At 37.6% G+C, this 21,454-nt stretch overlaps 2 protein-coding genes across 4 annotated transcripts in view; one reads left to right on the top strand and one right to left on the bottom strand.

The window, feature by feature from the left end:
• antxr2a (ANTXR cell adhesion molecule 2a) overlaps positions 1–15,963 on the bottom strand; it is a 57,862-nt gene extending 41,899 nt beyond the window's left edge. The window contains exons 1-2 of one of the 2 annotated variants that reach the window (XM_057355895.1): positions 15,722–15,963; positions 691–762 (exon numbers count right to left, since the gene is read on the bottom strand). Coding sequence is in view for 1 of the 2 variants with exons in the window: in XM_057355886.1 (XP_057211869.1) it covers positions 691–762; positions 2,389–2,564 (248 nt within the window). In the remaining variant the exon portion in view is untranslated. Of the gene's footprint in view, positions 1–690; positions 763–2,388; positions 2,866–15,721 lie in introns of those variants that run through there. The other variant, XM_057355886.1, reaches the window with a different exon arrangement.
• Positions 15,964–16,480: 517 nt separating this feature from the next.
• Positions 16,481–21,400, top strand: prdm8b (PR domain containing 8b). 2 transcript variants are annotated; one of them, XM_057359531.1, is made up of 4 exons: positions 16,481–16,683; positions 18,455–18,676; positions 18,944–19,175; positions 19,552–21,400. In XM_057359531.1, the coding sequence occupies exons 1-4, from the start codon at positions 16,681–16,683 to the stop codon at positions 20,802–20,804; spliced, it is 1,710 nt and encodes a 569-aa protein (XP_057215514.1). In that variant the 5' UTR covers positions 16,481–16,680; the 3' UTR covers positions 20,805–21,400. The 2 variants fall into 2 exon arrangements, with proteins under 2 accessions (XP_057215514.1, XP_057215507.1); XM_057359524.1 differs by having other exon boundaries at positions 18,452–18,676.
• Positions 21,401–21,454: the final 54 nt, after the last annotated feature.

The following is a 21,454-nucleotide window of genomic DNA, read 5'->3' as shown; positions in this document are numbered from 1 at the left end:
TGTGTGAGGGATAAATGTGCTGTTGGATGGTTGTAGTGCAAATGGCCATTCTCACAGCCCAGAAGACTGAGCCTCTTTGCCACCCACTCCCACCTGCTCCCTTTGCTATTTTCTCAAGCAGACTGCTTTCTTCTGGCTAGGTCGCTACCGTCTGTACTGGCACATACATTGAGTCAACGTTACATAAGTTCACATTCATCTGGCGATTTTGTGTTGCTTTTATAATGTTTTGTGATATTTCATGTGTATAACCTCCTACAAGGCAGGGCCATTTCAGAACCGGATGTGTAGCTGTGATGGATATTGGGGGATTACTATACATTTTTTGTCCTGTTGAACACAACATTTTTTTTTTTAAGAATGTAGGACAACAAACAGTTCTGAGCCACTTTTGACTATTTTTCCTACTATGGTAGTCAATGGTGGCCAAGAACTGGTTGGTTACAAGCATTCGTCCAAATATATTTCTCTGTGTTCAACCAAACAAAGAAATGTATACAGGTTTGGAACAACAAGAGAGTGAGTATTTCATGACAGATTTTTTTTTAGAAAAAAAAACCATTTAAAGCAAACATGCTTTAGATTGTTTAGAAACATATGCTATAGATTGTTGATCTTATGTTACAGGTATATGCCATTTGTGTTTTTTTATTAGAACATCAATAAAACAAGGAATACAAGAATAGTTACCTCACAAATCTGTCTGTAAGATTTTTGACGAAGTCATAGATCTGACCCCAGTCAGTTGAAACACTTCCAGATCTGTAACAAAGCGAATGACAGAAAGTCAGCACTAAACAAGAAAGGATCCAAAGAAAAAGACACCAGCTTTATGCAATTATACATATCCATCAGTCAAATAACCAAATTTCATGTGGTTATTCTAAGAGATGAGCTATTTATTACACTGTGGCAAGGAACCTGTTGAGTCAACAGTTTCACTGTTTTACGATGGAGTCTAGTCTATAAAGGGCTCAGCACAGACCCTGTGGTATGATAACAACACACTGCGTCTTATCAAATAAAGACAAAGTTCAGTTTTCACCATCTCTCTGTTCTGAAGCCGCCACATCACTCAAAAACCCAACAACAAACCAAACCAGAGCTGATATGAATACCAATATTTAGAGAACAAGTTTATGCCCTGTATATACGGTATACATTCAGTCCAACACAATACTTACTTAAACTTGAGTGAAAAATACTTACAACAAACAAAAAATGCAAACAACATTGACAAGGCAGTTAGTTAGTAGAGTTGACACATATCATATATATTATATATATGTAACAACATACAAATCAACTTCAAATCAAACTATTATTTCCATTAGACTGTAATTTGTACATTTTGATATGAATAACATGAAACTGTTGGACTGATGCTGTAAGAGACTTCTGAAACCCGTGACATTAACCTCAATACAATGCAGTGTCTTTAATGAGAAAAGTGTGTAAAATGTGCCCTTGACATAACAGCTACAAGGTAATTGAACTAATAATTATAGTCCACTGCATGTGCTGAGAACATAAAACACAAAGGATATGTAGGCTAATTAGAAAATCATTTTTATGCATAGTCTTCATCTCAAGCCAAGGTCAGAGAATCTAGAACATCAGAGAGGACCAAACCGCATCCAAGTGAAAGAGTCTGTTGTGCAAGGAAGTTTCATTTCCGGTCTTGGCCACTCAGGGCTGGATCAACAGACCCTGCCGTCTAGTTCTAGATTGTATGCTGTCCTCACTTACTAAAACACCAAAGATCGTATCACCAAAGATGGTGGCCATAACAACTCTCAAGTGTGTGTAATCAAATCTAAAGCAGCATATAGACAGTCAACATACAGACAAGTATGCAACGTTTTAAATGATAAAACTATAACTCTACTCAAATTTAAGACAAAAACTACGTAGCCAGGAAACGGTCTAGAACCAGAAAAGTTAGCTTATGGGTTGCTCTCCTAGGACATCAGTATGATTTAACAAAGATATGATCTTACACACGAACAGATGAGCAAATTGTCACGGTTAACCAAAACCGCAAACACCGAATACGAATGTAAATGTGTATCATATTTTACCGCAAGATTCAGACAAGAACCTACAAAAAGTTTTCTTTTTTTCCAAGCGTCTTTCTGTTGGATGCAGTTTGCCATAATGTCTGCATGATGTAAAATCAGGTCAAACTGTAAAAGAGCTGACAAGGATAGTTCATGTGCGCAAAAATGACTTGACAGCTACAAACACGATTTTGTAGATCATCTGAACAATATACCACGTTATAAAAGTCGCTACCAACTGTATAGGCTACTTAAGATTACAATACGTTTTATATTGAGAACTATCAAATAACAGGGAAAAGGGACACTGAATTTGGAGAGCACATACCGGTCCAAAACAAAGTAAAGGTCGTACGCTCCATGACAAGATTGATGTTCTGCTTTAAAAGATGAAATGAAACAGAAGAAAAACGTCGCGGTGATCGCCACGCTCCAGTGATTGTTTCCGACGAGCGTTTTCACTGTCATGACGGTGCTACAGTCCATCCGCTGGACAAAAATCATACAATGGCCTGCAAGTCCAATGATCTCCTTAAACGATGTGAAGTAAAAACAATGCGAAGTTGAAAACAAGAGCGCTATGTTCCCCGGCCTGGCACAACATTGTCCAATTTATAGCGGTGCAGAAAAGTCCAACTTCTTCAGCAACGTCACAGTCAAATTTCTTCACTCATCCGCTTTACATCTACTAAAGCCGGTGGACAGGAACCACTTTTTGAAAAAGAGTTAAAGGAAGCAGAGCGCAACTTGTTTTAAAAGTTGCTTGCGAGTTCGGGTGTTTCATCTAGTTTTAATGCGCATGCGCGACCGCCCAGATGTGCAACAGAGGGTTTTGAGGTCAACATGCCGTTTGGCGCGATCACACACCCAGCAGCTGTGCCTGAAGTTCTCCTCAAACAGTGGAGAAGTGTTGTGTATTTAAATTAATTAACCATGTAAGTTACGGTTTTTAGTGAATGCTAATAGAAGTTAGTAGAAACACTCTTATTTAACTGTTAAATTGCTTTTAAAACTTTTCAAGGCTGCTTCGGTTATGAAACCAAATGTAAACAGCCCCTTTGTTAACTCATACTTGTGACAACATAGCCTTGAGTCACTGTTTAGTGTGGGAATTGTAATGAGAATGCAATGGCAATATATTCACACACTATAGAGATATTGGGCAATATTAGAAGGCACCTTATGACAAGAATGCCGTTCCCATGAGACCTCTAAAGATTATTCTACAGATTATTCATCTCCATTTTACAAAATGTTTATTCATTTGTGGTTTAGGAAATCAAGAATAATGATGAGATTGGACTGGTTAAATGTATATCTTAAAGCCTTTTTTATATACTGTATATCAAGGTAAATTCAAACAGAAAAGGAAAAAACACAGTTGTCATTGTAGTGGGTGAAGCCTTAGAAGGGAAAAGGGAATATCACTTCTGAATGAAACACACATCCTGTCTCAATATAAATATGACCATGAGCCAGATTTATTTGAAAAACTGCCAAATTATTTGCTTCACAACACATGTGTGCCTTTGCTTTGAATTTACTTGGATGCAGAGAAACTTATATGCAAAAGCATTCATTTATTAATGAATTCGTCATTCCGTTATTATCTATAATAATCTTAGTAATCATTCAGTAGGCAAATATCCAATCTACTGTACATTTATTCTTTACCAGACTATATTCCATATTGGTTTTAGGCCAGTCAAATATATCAAAGATATGACAGAGAAAAACTTTGCCCTAATAATACAAAATCTCTGTTATATCTTTAAAGCCTTATTGAAACTTAAATTTGACTATGTTTTTTGTATGATTTTGTCCCCCCATTGTATTCATTAGAATTCCTTAGGATCTCTTACAGTACGACTGTGAATTGCTTCATTAATCTTCCACTGCGCCAATAGCACTCCTTTAATTTCATTCACATTGTTCGTTGCCATAATTACCAATACCCACAAAAATCATTTTTGCATTTTCTTTGATTAGAACTTTTGAAAACAAAAGGGATTTTGTGATGGAGTTAGGCTAAATACAATGTAGTCATGCTTTGAGATGCTGAAAGCACCATAAACTATCATGAATTTTTAAGAAGACTATGATCAAACAGTCGAATCATCACAATTAGCATATATTATATTGATAATTGTTGTATATCTAGATAATGGATCTGAAGTAGTGCTGGTATTGTAAACACTCTTTGTGTTTTACATGCTTAATTATGGTGATGTACTGAAAATTTCATTGGAATCTTGGAAGTTCTATTCCAGCGGTTTTGTCATGGACATTTTAGTCATAAGAATAATTGGAAATGACAAGGAAAACAATCCAACTAATTGTGAAATGCATTGAGGTGTTGAAATTCATTATCAGCGGAGTCCATAACAAAATACAAAGGTGTATCAATAATTTCAGCATTCAACATTTGCATCTACTGTGAATTGGTAAACAACCGCCAAGAAACAATAGGTTCTGTATAGGAATTCAAAAAAGACAAAAACACTGCTCTTCATTATTGATGCTCTTTGAAGCATGTCAATTGGTTGGTAATATGTGACGAAGCTGGTACAATACATACTTATTTCATATAAAAATAAGAGTTGTCAAAAGTGAAGTGAAATGAAGGAAATGAAGAAGCAGTGGGCAGCCATTATTTCCTGTTAGCATTGAGAATCAAATCCACAACCTTCTGTGCTACAGCTGCATGAAGCATAAAGAGCCTTTAACATCCACAGAACCTCCACAATATATTTTTTGTATTTGAATAATATTCTTTAGACTGTAAAAAATGTAAGAAGGATTTTTTTACCTACAATATATTTTTCTAGCGAGCAGCTCAAGGGATACCTCACCCAAAAATGAAAGTTCTGTCATCATTTACTCACCTTTGAGTTGTTCCAAATCTGTATGAATTTCTTTGTTCTGATGAACACAGAGAAATATATTTGGACGAATGCTTGTAACCAAACAGATCTTGCCCCAACCCCCCATTGACTCCCATAGCAGGAAAAATTACTTTATCTTTCTTTTTGTTCTGTTGAACACAAAAAAAAAACATTTTGAAGAATGTAGGACAGTTCTGGGGCACTTTTGACTACCATTGTATGTCAAGTCAAGTCAAGTCTTTCTAGTTATGAGCATCCTTACAAATATCTTTCTCTGTGTACATCAGAACAAAGAAATTTATACAGATTTGGAACAACTCGAAGGTGAGTCAATTATGGCAGAATATTCATTTTTGGGTGGAGTATCCCTTTAAAAACGTTACACGCTACAAGATTTGTATCTTTTAATCTATTCTAGGATAACAAGATATTGTTATGCAACAAAATTGTTCAAGTTCAACTGTAGTTCACATTTCAGCCACTAGGGCGACGTGGAAATTCTAAAAGTAGAGACTGATTTTAGCAGACTAAATTTGACCACATCTTGTCGTTGTCCACCACTGCAGCTCATGGGTCGACCTGATGATGTCTCCCTTTAACATCTACTTAGTGTTTATGTCTTTTCACATTCTTGTCCCATAAATTGACTAGTGCCACTTAAGGCCAGTCCATCCCGCTGGACCAGACTTCCATCGGTGTCGTTCATGCCATCAGTACCTCAGAATATCTCTCACAGCACGGGACTCAAACTCAGCTGAGTCTGACTCGCACGTCTCCTCTCATTTCTTCTGTGCACCCTGAAAAGAGGGATGAATTGTGGCTGAATGGAATTAATTGTTGCCATGGTTGGGCCTGTCATCTTAATGAGAGGATTCTGCAGAGTGCCTGCTCGTCCTTTATCTTGTGCGTGGAGCAAGCGTCCATGAACGTGCCCAAGTAGAACTGTAGAGGGGGAAATCAAACCAGACAGGGCTGGGTTCATGAGGATTGACCTGTAAAAAGACTCAATCAGAGCAGGTAAAAGATGCTGAAGAAGAAGAGTGCTCGCACGTGCATGACAAGAGAGAGAGACAGAGAGAGATACCACAACACATTCTGATTTGTTTTGGGGTATTTTTTATTTTCAACAGCCATAAATGTAAAATTAATATTATAACATAATTCCTAAATATTTATAACTTGTATAAAAATATAAAATAGATTAGGTCTTTATATCATCAAATCTAAAAAAATCTAAATCTAAATCTATACTTACAATAATCCAGTGTTAATACTTTTACATTTTTCATCTATCAAAAAAGTACTTTTTTATTTTTGTCTCTTTTTTTAGATTTTAGAATTTTTATGTTGTCCCTTTAATGACTCCTTTCTCCTGACAAAAATACATATCTTGTGACATCTGCACAATTTAATATAACCTACAAATGCACAAGTTAGATGTTCCTGATTTAAAGATAACCAACAAAGGACAATAAAACATTCTGAATGAATTTTTCTTCCTTTAAAAATATTTGGTCACAGCTACAGTACCACCGCACCTGTCACCTATTTGCTCGGTGAAGAGAAGTTGAAAGCAGTCAGAGAACAAGCAAATTAAAATCTGTCTCTCAGCACAATTTGAATATGTCATTTCCTCTCTCTCTCCATCTCTCTCTTTGTTTACTCTCTTGACAAGCAGCCTACACTGGCAGCTTTGTCCATCAAATGACACCTGCTTCTCCTGATTGTTTGCTCAACTTCCTGTCCAGAGCTTAGATAAATGTCAGTATTGTTCTCTAGCTGTCTTTACTTTTATATCTTATGAAACGCATGTGGCCGTGGTGGATAAGCAACTGCATAAACACGGCATTAAGATTGCTTTTGCTCATACAAAAAAGACTAAAGGTATTAATTCATTCACATCTGGATTTCTCTTCACAATACACTTACTGTATATAGTATAAATAATTACATGTGCTTCATAATAGCGTAGCTTATATTTTTATACCGTAACACTAATACACGTGTGGCACTAATGTGGATCTATAAGGAACAATATTAAATTTAATATAGCTTTTCACACTTGAAATAGTTAAACCTGGGTCATTCTTAATGTTATATGTTTAACATTTCACACTGGTCATACTTTATTTATAAATGTTACGTCTTAACCCAAGCTATTTATAATATGATGTCAATGTTCTTATTTGCATGTGCTGTGTCAACAGTCATGATTGGATAAATACAGTACAACAGTGTCAACTGATTGAATAAATATGGCATGCGATTTTTTTTAAATAACCAATTGCCTTGCGCTTCCGCATCGGTGAGAAAACGGGGAACACAATTGTTTACTCCAATTTAGATGTCACTATTGTAAAGAAAATTCTAACTGTGGTTAAAATATAAATCAAAATACAAATCACTTTGTTTTTTTAAACATCTGTCATTTAGCTTCAGAACACAATACAATATATTATGATGGATGTACTTGCTTTTTGGTACCTACAGTAAAAAGTGAGAAAACTGTTGTCTTTAATTTTGTTTTCAAATATATTATTAAAAATGTATTAAAAACTGTGTTACATAGTTGTACTTGGGCTATAAGCTGAAGCTCCTTGAGGAGAATTTAAGAAGGCTTGGCAAAAAGTTTATAAAGACATAGCTCAGGAGAATGACTACAAAATATTATTACACAAGAGGATCAACATAACAACAGAAAAACATTCTATTCAATCTTTGCTTCATTTCCTACAAACTCCCTCATACATCTAGAAAGCGTGATGTGACTAATTTATTATATCATTTTCATATTTCGGTAAAGTAATCCTTTAAGCACAGTGTGAAAAGTCCAACCAACAGTCCTCATAATTTAGATTTAGTCACACTAAAGTCACTTGAAGGATTTACCTCACTGCTAGTCAAGAATTTGTAAACAAAAAATTGGCTTGTTCAACATTTAATTGCTAAAAAGTACAGTATAGAAAAATCCCTCAGGGAGAACAGACTTGCAAGAAAATGTTCATGACTTCCTAGCTGATGTAAAACCTAACAAACAGCCATTTAACTGTGCTCTGTAATGTTTGCTCTAGTTACAAATTTGCTCAGGGCACTTTTCCACATTCTAAAATCTACACTGGTGCCATGTCTTTGCAATCAACTATGATATTTTCTCTCTTTAAAGTCTCTTTTGTAACATATAAAGCATACTGTTTCTTAAGATCATGTTAACTAATAAAGATAACAGGCACTAACCTTAGTCAATTGCTTCAATCCTTAAGGACTGAAATGTTCTGAACACTGAAAAAAATTTTCCTCCTTTTTAAACAATTATTTAGGTGGTCGCACTCGAGTTCACATGTTGGTGGGATATCTCCTTAATAAATATGACAAGCTTGCCACCCTAGATCTCTTGTGAACTCCTTGAGGTTTCTACTGCAATGTGACAAAGGCATCAGACAGCAAGAGCCTGCGCGAGTTCCTCTCTCTGTCAGCTTGTCTTGACAGCTGCCATTTTCAATGGCCTGGCATCTCTACCACCGCCTGCACAATCACGCTCTGCATTTGTTATTTTTTCCACCTCATCCTTCTCAGGGGCCAGAAAACAGCAGTGTCACTTTCTATTAGCGGCAAGTCAAATGAGAGTTTATGAAAGCCGCATCTAACTTTATGACATGGTTTAGAAGGCACATTTTGGGGCGAGCATTTTGGATCCTCCCAGCCTGCTGCGAAAATGGTTTTCAGTTTCAGTTTGGACTTATTCCTTCAAATTATTGCTAATTTAAAAAACTCAAAGTAATTCACAAACTAACAAATCTTTATTTATGTTTATATATTAGGGGACAAAAAAGGCAGACAAGAAAAAAAATATGTGGCACACCAAGGCTACAAAAGTGTGATTCCAAACATGGGTGAGCAACACATCACCTGCCATTACGGCTTGATGCGATGCTCTCTCATTCTTCTCATTCATTGGCGAGAGCTGTCTGCGATGTCAGGGCACATCTAGAATGATTCTATCAGTCATTTCAGCCACGCATAACACAAATGTCCAAAACAAGTGAGAGGCAGAAGCAGCTGCAGTGCTCACTGTTCTACCACATCTTTCTATCTGGAGTCTGGATCGTCACCAGTGCTGCAGTGTCCAGACAGATGGACATGCATACCTTTTTGTTTTTCCTTTTTTGAGATGCCAATGAGATACTGGATATATTTGTGTGCACAAACAACCTTTTAGTGGGCGCCATCAAAAGGCACCGAAACACAAACAATTGTTGCCCTGCCAGGTGTACACGTAGAAACATAGCTGAGCTGAGGCAGGGAATACACTGTGAAGCATTACGGCATTTACAACTGTTCTTTAAGCATCAAACAATGCGCACACTGTGTAAATTGCTTTTGTACAGAGGCATCTGCAAAACATAAAAGTAAGAATAAATCAGGCTAAAATGCAGGCCTTAATTTTGGACTGTCATTGTAATGTTTGGATATTATCCTTTGTGTGGGAACATTGTTTTGTGGAATAAATAGTAGAGCGATATCCATCCTAGAAAATGTCCTTCTTAAAATGTAATGTATTGTATTGATCTCCATGTATTCCATACATTTAATAATTTTCCTCTTTTTGTGATTTAAGTTTTTCATGTAAAGCTGCATTGAAACAAAGTAACATTGTAAAAAAAGCACTATAAACAAAATACAACCAACAAAACATTTATAAGCAGATCAAAATGTTAAATGAATATCTTTAAATAAATTTAAGATTGAATTATATATGTAACTTTTTTAAATAAAATAAATTAAAATGATACCTAAAGTGCTTCTGGGCAGTGTTTATGTCTTGCGAAGTGGGTATAAATAAACTTGAATTGAATAAAAGATCATTTGCATGACAACCTACCATGGCATTCTAAATGGCTCAAAAATCATCTCAGATCTACAATTTAAAAACTAAGTGCCACAAAACAGAATTGTAATTGATTTTTACCCAGTATGTATCTTTGAAGACTCGAGAAGCATATCCAGACACCCATGTTCCATGGCGAGCTGAGATTACATAGCCATTGAAAAACATTTTCCTGACTACCTGAAAACCTCCATGCTTAAGTGCCCACTTTCTGCTTTCTATTCTATAAGGTCACTAATCGTCTATTAAATGACTTTGACGCTAATGGACAATGCAGCTGTGTGTTCCGGAGCACCTAAACAAGATTTAATGTGAACACTTATGATACCAGTAAGCTCTGGCCAATCATTGCAATATTTAGCTGGACATTGAGCTGCTCGGCCACAGCCTTAACCCATATTAACCTAATACGAATTGCTACACTCTCTTCTATTTCTTATGAACGGCAGGGAATGTGGCAGGCCTGCGTCTCATTGGAAGCAGGATCCTTGATGTGAAGTCAGGCTTTTTCCTCGAGGCCAAATTCATGGGATGAATAAGAAGATGGGTTGACGGCTCTGCCATTGATTCTGGCTGGTTTCCTGGTAGCACGTTGTATACTCTGGGCTCAGGGAAGTCTGTTACTTTTTCACAGGCCCTGTCGAAGAACAACAACTCGAAGGGTGGATCAAGAGAAGTCAGAAGTGAAGTATTTGCATGAGAAACAAATACAGTTTTCGTGACATTTGTGTTGTTTTTGATCTATCTATATCTGTTTGCAAGAACCTTGCAATTACAAACACATTTTAGGTGTGACTAAGGCATTCCTTTTGAAATGAGGATGAATCAAAAGCATTATGTATGCCATCTCAATCCATCAGCCAGCAAATGAGCCGTAGGAATCAGTGTGGCTTGCTCACACATCCTCAGCTCATTGTCATTTTGACAGTTTTAAACTTTCATGAACTTTTTCCTCTATCTAGCCTACTCCCCATGCTGGGAATCAGAACACTGCCTAGTGCCGTAAAACTCTCTCAAACACACAGCTGATCTGGGGGCAGCCCCGCAGTGTCCCACTGTTCCACAGTTTGCTGGCTGTCTTTGATTTACTCTGCCATGGTCGGCTCAGGCCACCGGGGTTTCAGAGGTAACTGGCTGTGCTGACAGCTTCTCCTCAAGGCATTTGCCATCAACTTACCACGTCACCCCTCTCTACTGCAACATCAAACACACTCTGTAAAAAAATAAACTAAAACAACAGCATCAAATGTCAATACCCCTGAGTGTGCTTCTGCTGTCATGGCAGAGTTTAATTTATGGAGAACAACAGCTGCATTAAGCCCTTAGGTAGCTCTTAGGAAAATTGAAAAACGGTCGAAAATCATCAAATATGCTAACATAAAGGGAAAACATTCACGTGTTGTTAATTTCCTAAGATGTGATTGAACTAATGCCATTTTAAGGGTACACCAGAGTGGCAATACTGACAGGAGTCAAGATTTTAGTATAGTGTTTTGTGTATTGTAACTAGATTTTTAGTATATTCAATAAGTTTATTCTCATTTTATTTTTTAATGTTTAGCTACATTGCTTTAGTTCGCCAACACCATGCTGTGCTTTACTTGCTTTACGGGTAGAATGGTTAAAACTGCTTTAGAAACTCTTGTGATAGTTCACCCAAAAATGAAAATTCTGTCATCATTTACTCACATGTTTGAAATGACAAGACGGGTATGACTTTTTTTCCCCACAGAACACAAAAGACGTTATTTTGAAGAATGTCGGTATCCAGCACCCATTCACTTTGCACTGGTTTTGTGTCCATGCAATATAAGTGAGTGGGTGCCAGTGCTGTTCAGTTACCAACTCAAAATATCTTCTGTGTACTGTGGAAGAATGAAAGTCATACAGGTTTGAAGTGACAAGTGTGCGAGTAAATGACAGAATTTTCATTTTTGGGTGAACTGTCACTTTAAATTCACCCCCGTATAGGAAAACCATCCCAGCAACATTAAAACTATATTTTTGACCATTACATCACCTATCAGGCCATTTGCCGAGTGTCACATTGCAGCCATAACACAGCATATCTCAAGTTTCTTAAAAATGCATCTCAAGACCCCTGTATTCTCTTCCATTCCACTGCGCTCAGTCTAAACCTTTGTAGACACAAGAACTTGTCTGACCAGGATCATATGAATCTAAAATATACAGAACGTCCCTCAAACGAATTAAGTATACTTACTTAGAAATCCTACCAACTGATTTTTACAACAAGTATAGTTTTGTACATCACTCCGTAGACACATTACCATCCTGTTCCTGGTTAGAGTGGCACATGAGAGACCTGCGTAAGAGAGAATTTGAAGGACTGCTGGGGCCCGGCCCAGTCCTTCACTGCCAGACGTGAGCTTTCCTCCTATCACAGGGGGGTTGAGCATATGCCCTGGGGCCACCCAAAACCTGGAACATTAAAACTCAGCCATGAACCCTGAGCTAGTCTGGCAGCTTAGGGGAGGATCTGAGGCCTGGATGACTGGGTCTGCGGTCAGAGCCAGGACTGGACTCTCTTGTACTATAAACAGGCATCGTGGATTACAAACAGCATACAAATTTCCTGAATGGTGCAGAAGATGGTGAAGAAGATGTCACTGGGCTCAATTCTGACATCCAAAATGTACGTGAATCCCTCCAGACGCTCAACACGAGAACCTAATTTAAACAGTCCTACACATTTCTGTACACAGAGATTCATAAAGATTTAAAGACAAATGGGTTATAATGCATAATGTTTCTATTCTTTTTCAGAAAATAAAAGGTCAGAGGGAGCGATGATGTCAATGTGCCATTAAATGTCTCCTTCACTTCCCAGCAAAGTTCACTAAACACAGAGGCTGATAGGTCTAAACTTTGAATAGGTGCAGGGAATAGAGGGAAGTGAAAGATGAGTCCCCCGTATCACTTTTCCAAATCTTTTCTCTGGCATTGACTAACTCGCTCTTGATTGTGCTGTGGGAGTTGCAGAAGGACATCAGTGCACTTGTCTGAGGCAATGAAGCTTCCCCCCTCTTCCTCTCGCTCTCTCTGCACAGCCCTCGCTGTGTTTTTGGCAGTCACAACTGACCATCATGAGCCGTGGTGCCAATTTTAGTGAAAACTGGCACATATGGCAGCTGAAGTGCCATATGCCATAACAGAATATTTTTGGCAGTTTCTTCCATTTGTATAATCACTGGATGCGATATAAAAGTGGTTCATTATTAATTATTCTATTTACCATTTTGTACCCCTTTAAAAGAACCATTTATGCAAGCGCAGCTCAGAGAGTTCATATGAAAAGGAGTATAGAAAAATATTTGGGATTAGTAATTTTACGGGTGACCCTTCGATACTTTTGTATGTACTGCAAAGGCACCTGTATATAAGTGTATGATTATGCGGTGCACTGTATGCGTGTGTGTGTGACAGAGAGAGAGAGAGAGAGAGAGAGAGAGAGAGAGAGAGAGAGAGAGAGAGAGAGAATGCAAAGTGTTTTTTTTTCATTTGCTTTAAACACTTGACATACAATGTCCGTTCTTCCTTACGAGGCTTAGACTCCTTCCTTTTCCTCTTCTGCCCTCCATTGGAAAGACCATGTTAAGTCGTCAGTTTACTGCTCTAAATCTAATTCAATCTAATCAAAAGCAGTCTGTCTGTCTGTTAACGCAATAAAATTCCAAGACAGATTGACAAAAAAACAGTCTTCGAGAAATAACTTACGACTGCATAAAATATCATTAGAAAGACCACTATTCCAGACTGCTGAAGAAATGAACAGTTGGTGCTGAGCTTTATATTGTATAAATATGTGTCCTCCTGCCAATATGACAATGCCACACCAGATGTAAACGTTAATCAAAACATTGATTATTATGAGCCTTTTACCTCAATAGGCCCAGGGCTGATCTCCATTGCTATTCAGTATATGTTGTCATTCATTTTGCCTTGCAAGAAATTTAGTGCAACACAGCTGAATTGCTAAATATTTTTTTTACCATGTTGTGCCCTGACTGGCATCTGTTTGAAATATGTGGATGTTTCTGCCTCTTTCTGCTGGTAATACAATTGTATCATCCTATGTTAGCACACAGCACATCTGAATACAACATTTACGACATTTAAAACAAGTTATTATTTACCCTTAACATTTTATAATAAAAAAATCAAGATAATCTTTCATCTGACCTTTTTATTAGGTGACCAGAATTATTATTTACAACCAGATTGTAAACACTTTTAAAACAAAATGAACTATCTTAGATGTTAACAGGGGCTTTTGTGACTTCAAAAAAAAGTTGTGTTGCATTGACAACTGACATCAACGTATAACAATTAGTGTATCCTGCAGAGAATTCAAATCTGTCATTCACTTTACACAAGGAAAAGGTATTTTCCCCCAGTAACGTAGTATAACGGGGCTATATGACTTAAAGACAATAAAAGAGGAGGGGAGAGTCATTGTGTCCATCGCAGAGCCTCCTCCAGCCACTATGAACCTGCAGATCATGAGCTAAACAGATGGCTACTGATTGAGCAAGCTTTCAGAAAACTGTATAGGAAAAGAGTCTTTATCATGCTTGGCTGGGCAAGTGTTCTGAGCACAAGGAGATTTGCGATTAGGAGGTGTGTAAATCTTTATATATCAAAGGCCTCAGAATAGAAAAAAACAATTATGCATAGAAAGGGTGGGAAAAGTCATATAATCCGAAATGCATAATGTAAATTGCATGTAGTTTTCCTCAAGAGACCTGTATCTACAAAAAGACCTGTATGCCACAAACCTTGTGCCAATATGATTCAATGAAAAGAAGTGTAGAAAAGTAGGAAAAAATAGACTGAGACAAAACTACATTTTGTTCAAAGCGAAAATAATTTACCATATCAACCTCAGTTAGTTCCACTTGATAAACTGCTATATTTGAGATACTATTTTGTAATCTACCATGAAGATCTTCAAAAAAGAAAATAATTGTCTGTGTGATTAATTAACTTCACTAAATTACAATATCAGATGAAAAAAATCCTTCAGCTGTGAATTGTGTGTTATGGACTGTATGAGTAAACGTTAAAAAAATGAAAATACTTAAAATAATATATTAAACTTATATATTATCTGTCCAAATTATGACCCTGGAAACCTGAGACACTTCTTTAGTAAAAGAAATAAAACGAATATTAATACATCAGAAATGTATTGACATGAGCATAACTATGCTTTGCAGTTACATTTGTATGCAAATAGAAATAAAAAAGAGTTTTAAGAGGTCTTCAAAACATTTCACAAAAAAAATGATGGCTAGTATTTGTATTATTCCAGAATGCTCATTTAGTAAAACTTGGTTTGCCTACTTATTATTAAAATGGAAATAACCTTTTGTAAAACAACATAGTACTATTTGTGTACAATTACTGGAGATGATGATGATGATGTCATGATTTTACGTCTGGCAAGCACAGCCGCCCATTTGCCTTCATATAATAAGAACACCTGAATATGTTATAAAGTCTTACAAATGAAGTAAATTAGGTATTTACGTCTATAGTTGTTTTTATTATACAGCAGTACAAAAGCAGTCTGTAGTTATAAGCGCTTCTAGTACAATACACAACATACTTCGTGATCGATAAAGACAGATTATTAATTTTCACGTTCAAGGTTAAGTTGCTGGACGCCGTCCAAAGTCTATACCTAGTACGACCGTGACCTATGAACCTTCTACAGAGGAATGTATAGATTTTGTGGAGCTCATCAACACTTCAGCATATGCTTACTGTTTTTAACACACCGAAACGTTACGTAACACACCGAAACGAAACGTTACGTTTCGGAGCACTAAAATACACCGCGTGCGTTTGTCTGCTTGAATACTCACTTCGGTCTCTCGCAGGTGTTAACAGAGACATCATGAATCCAGTCGTGCCGAGGTCAGGTTCTCCTATAGAGAGTGAGCGCCACACACAGCAGGTGCGCAAGAGTCCAGCCCGCAGCGCTCATGAGCCGCGTCTCTCTCAGGCAGCCAGAAATCACAAGAGCGCCCCATATGCAGTTAAGTGTCAATCGAGAAAATTGCCCATTTCCGATAGATAAACCAAAACTGTGAAAAGTAATAAAGATAATCAGTGGAAGACATCATTTAGAGGCGGATTGCAAGTGGTGACATGTTGTAAAGGAAGCTGTGTACAAAGAGATTTACAGAAGTTGGCTATGCCTATAGGGCACGTTAATGAAGAATACCACGTAAAAGAGAAATTAGAAAGTGTTTTCAGCTAAATTGAAGCTACCATCTAACTAAACAATAATAACAACAATAACAATGCCAATAATAAAACAAACAATAATGTCAATAATTAACAAAAAAATCATTTATTAAAAAAATATTGTTATTCATTAAATGCATAAATATTCACGAAACGGTTTTTTTTCAAGAATGGACAGATAACTGAACTACTGTCCTATATTCTGCTAATAGGCTATGCAAATGTTTTAGTCACTACAGTGCATTTTAAAATGTTTCTGAATAGGCAAACAAATCGCATCTACTTCCTGTCGGCGACCGAAGAGTTAAAGGGCGGAGACGAAGCGTGTCACGCCTCATTGGGCAGATTATGTGCAGCAAACAAAAAGTGTGTATCTGGGTGCCACTCAGTCAGTGTATCGGCCCCATCTGCACGCCTCTCTACACTCGCGAATCATAAGACGGTCGGCGACACTGTCACTTTCAAAAGACGGAGAAATGTGCTGACTGCACGGACTTCACTCAAGGCACTGAACACCTGCTTGAATATATTGACAGCAATTTTGAAACCTTGTGGATTATTTTACCTTTGTACCATGGTGAGTAATGACAATTTTACATTAAAAATATCCGGAGGCTATTCATTCGTGGGACGATGCTTCGTGCAAACAGCATCCTTGCAGCACTGTTAAAAACCTCGCTGATGGGAGATGAGAGAGCGCTGATTTACAAAGCTATAGCCTTCGTTGGGTCATTGAATCGGGGGAAAGTGGTATAAAAGGTACACTGTAATAAAGTTGGAATGACAGCGAAACCGTAGCCAACAAAGACCAATAAATTTCAGGCTGAAACAGGAGGTCAATGAGTTCGTATCCTCTATTTTAGAAATGCGCATATATTCGTGGGTCTATAATAGTATTTAGCTGAAATGCATATTCATTGGATCCTTTGTGGAATTCTGTTGAGTGAGAGTGCGACCTCACAATTACAAAAGGACAGGATCGTGAAAGAAAGGGCAAAATTCACACTAAGGCTTTTTGTTGATGAAAGGAACTTTAGAATTGTGTACCGAAACGACAGCCAAACGTTTCCGTATAAAACAGTCTTCTTTTAAATATATTTGCCGTTTAAATGCTGTAGGATATCTTCATCTATTTTCTGCATATTGATTTGTTATGCGTGCCAGCCTTTAATCTTGCAATGGAAATACTAAATAATAATGAGAAACAGGTGACCACGTTGTTTATAACAGCAGCCTTCATCTCAGCTGAAAAACAGAAAACGCACATTTGTATCCTAAATAAGAGATTTTAATGGGTATTAGACAAAAAATTCAATAACAAAATAATACATTGTCCGGTCATTCTCGCTTCACAAATACGTGATTGTAATGAACATCTTTCCCCACGTCTGTTTTTTTACATAGAAAACATGTTTCATGCTTATTTATTATTTTATCTATAGGCTATAATGCTGAGAAATCACCAATAGCACGGGACAAGTGTCTTTTAAAATAACAATAAAACTACAAAAACAGAAATAAATTGTGCTGAAGAGTGAATGTTTGGCATGTCAGGGTTTTTATTTTTTTCATTTTTGTTAAATAGAACCCCTATTCTGTTTAACAAGTTGCACGAGTAAACTGCACGCATAACAAGACAGGATATTCGCTTATTTGGCATTAGGGGTTTGGAGAAGAAAAAAATAATTATCTCCGCGTGCTGCCTTAATTAAAGTCTCAGAAGGGAAGTGGTGGATTATGCTAATGACCAGACATACGTTCCTTCTTGTATAACGGTGCTAAAGGTTAGCTAACATGAAATCAGCGACTTTGACGGTGCTTTTAAAATCAATTCGAGATGGTCTGCGATTGTAAATAGACCGAACGGTCTCCTAAAAAAAATTCATCCCTGTCAATTCCATGTAAATATTTTCTAAATTGCATCCGAAAATTCAAAGAAAAAGAAAATGTAAATGTATAAATAGAAATTAAGAATTACTGTAACCTATTAGGTGTCTCACAGTTATGCTTGTAAATGTTTTCTGTTTTTTTCTCTGCTTTTACGGGATTACTGAAACATACCCTAATAATATTTAACTTTTATAAAAAAATTAAAATATTGTCTAAATAACATAGATTGTATCAAAGCAAGGTAAATATCAATATTATATTGAACTTATACTTTTACACAAAGACTGCTTCTTTTAAAAATATTATTGTTTTATTATTGACTTGTGTAGTGGAGAGGTCTCATTTATAATTCCACATTAAAGCTAGGAAAAAATAAAGAGAAACATAAATGACAGCAATAGTTTCACAAACAATTCGTCGTTTATATTTACTAATATTAACTCATTGTCTTACAGCAGATGATGGAGGAATCTAGTTCCCAGAGACTGGCCTGGGATGGCGACGCCAAGGCGATGCAGCAGTGTTTAACGGATATTTTTACCAGTGTCTACACCACCTGTGACATTCCAGAAAATGCCATTTTTGGCCCATGTGTTCTGAGCCACACTTCATTGTATGACAGCATCGCATTTATTGCTCTCAAGTCCACAGACAAGCGAACCGCGCCTTACGTTTTCCGGGTATGATCAATGTTCGTGTGTGTTCCAGCAAAAATGTTACATTTGATAACTGTCTCTATATACAGACTCAGATTTATTTTGTAGCTTTTGTTTATCTGTACAAAACTGAATAATTGTGGTAGACAAAATTTTCTTCTTGCCAATGAAATTAGGGCTAATTTATATAGTGATGGCAACCACAGTTTGAACAGTGATGTTTCAGCTGAATGTTTGAAGGAAATGAAGTCACAGCTGACCTATTAACCGCTTTACTGGTGCTGGATACAGGTGGACACATCAGCTGCCAACAGTTCTTCGGAAGGCCTGATGTGGCTGAGGCTCGTGCAGTCGGCAAGAGACAGGGATGAACAAAATTTAGAGGCCTATGTGAAAAACGGCCAGCTTTTCTACAGGTCACTGAGGAGAATAGAGAAGGATGAAGAGCTCTTGGTGTGGTATGGAAAAGATCTTATCGAGCTACTGCTCCTAAGCGCAGGGAGAAACCAAGTCAAAAATAAAGGTAAACTTTGAAAATAGCTATCTGTGACATTTTGTAATTTGTGTAATATCAGATAAATATTTTATATATTTTATTAAATCAATATACAAAATATAATGTGACTTGACTGCTGGGGTTTAATTGAAAAAGAGAGAAACGTTAAACATAAATTTAAGATCTCATTACAGTAATTTTTACAATGATGTAATTAGTATTTGACTAGTATGTGTAAATTAATTTGTTTATGTCTAATTAATTTACACATTAAATATATTTTGAACATTTTTCCATCAGTGATTTCATTATGTTTAATAGTTAGTCATTATTATGTATGCGTACCAGTTTGTGAACGCTGTCCTGATATTTCTCTTTTGTTCTCCACAATTATCTGTTGCAGGAGCTTCACCCTTTTCGTGTCCAGACTGTAGCCAGCGTTTTCAATTCGAGTTTCCCTTTTTGGCTCATCTGAGATTCCGTTGCACTAAGAGACTACAAAGCATGGCCAGCCCAGAAGAGGAGGCCAAAGATGCCAGCGACCAGGCTAGTCTACCTCCTGCCAGGTCCAGTCCCAAGCTGGGCCGATCCGATGGCTTTTCCAATCCACAGGACGGAAAGCCATCCACAGACTTTCATAATCTTGCCAGGGATTTAGAGAATAACAGAACCAGTCCACCGAGCGACAAAGAGGCGGAAATCCTGAGCGAGAACTCAGGAAAGCGCAAGTTCTCTGACATGGAGGACAGCAGGAACAGTGGATTATCCCAGCCTCTCAAGTCCAAAGAGGAGCTGGCCAACTCGGCACAGCAGTACCGTGGAGCGTACGGTCTGGAAGAGAGCAGGCGGGCCTTTTCTCCTCCTGTTTCGGAGCCGAAAGAAACCAAGAGAAGCGCCTTTACAGAGGTCAAGAAGTCAACTCAGAGCTTGAAGCACAGTGGCAAAAACTCCAGCTCCAACTCTGAGAACAAGGAGGCTGGCCGGCCCAGCAGCAACCCAACTGAAAAACACCTAAACATCAGACAGGTTCTTAGCGAGACTCAGCCCCCGCAGTCCCGAATGGAGACCTCATCAATTGGCAGCGCTTTCACTTCGGTGCCCCAGCACGGTGGTGGAGGATCGGAGAGAAAGAGTGCCTTTAGCCAGCCGTCTCGCACCTTCTCACAGCTATCACCTCTTGTCATGGCACCCAAGCTTCTGCCGACGGTAGACTGCCATCCTGCAGTGGGCAACACTGTCTCTTCAAGTAGACTCTACCAGGCAGACCACCTCGCCGCGAAGCTCCAAGGCTCAGAACTAGGCAGCAATTGCCCCGTGCCGGGTGGGATTGGAAAACAGAACCCTTTCCTTTATGCCACTGCCTTCTGGCCCAAGACCTCAGCCCCCATCCAGCTGCAGATGCCCTCTGCTCTTACACTTCTGCCCCCTTCATTCACTTCTCTTTGTCTACCTGCCCAGAACTGGTGTGCCAAGTGCAATGCCTCCTTCCGCATGACCTCTGACCTAGTCTACCACATGCGCTCGCACCACAAAAAAGAGTACGCTATGGAACCTCTTGTTAAAAGAAGGAGAGAGGAAAAGTTAAAGTGTCCGATCTGTAACGAATCTTTCAGGGAGCGGCACCACCTTTCCCGGCACATGACCTCTCACAACTGAGGATTAATTCTACTACATCTTTATCTTTTGCTCCATTCAATTTTTTCTTGGAGAAGGAGAAGTTCCAATTTTGTATCAAAAGGGAATATCTGGAGGAGTAATGCCAACACATTTGTTCTCACTCAAAACACCGTTGCTGTTTGATTTCTTCAAATGTCATGTTTTTGTGTATGGAAATTTTAACCTAAAATCCTAAAATCTATTTATTACATGAAGCACTTATAATTTGAAAAAAAGGGACGATATTAATGTAAGTGTACTTGGAATTTTGTATTGTATAATGTATAAACCAAGTAAGATGCAGATCCATTTCATTGAGAGTTATTCAATGATGTGTTATCTCTTTATGCATAAGGATATTGAAAACTGGGAGTATGATGTTGAAGTGTATTTAAGAGTGCATGTAAATGATAGATATTGGTTTAAGATGGAGTCTATTTGAAACGATGTAAATACTTGTTTTGTTTGAATACAAAGTGTAATATTTTGTGTCTGTGAGGAATAGATTCAGTGTTTCTTCCTTTTGCTGAAATTTACTATTTGATAGTTTATCTAATCATGTTGAATGCTTTGACAATAAAATAGCTTTATTTTCACTTGACTGTGTGATTAATTCTGCCTGATTGTAAATTAATAGGAAATTATACAAT

The sequence above is a fragment of the Triplophysa rosa genome, linkage group LG2, assembly GCF_024868665.1.
Source record: "Triplophysa rosa linkage group LG2, Trosa_1v2, whole genome shotgun sequence".
Lineage (NCBI taxonomy): Eukaryota > Metazoa > Chordata > Actinopteri > Cypriniformes > Nemacheilidae > Triplophysa > Triplophysa rosa.
Note: the sequence above shows the minus strand (reverse complement) of the source record. Positions and strands in the feature narration are given on the sequence as shown.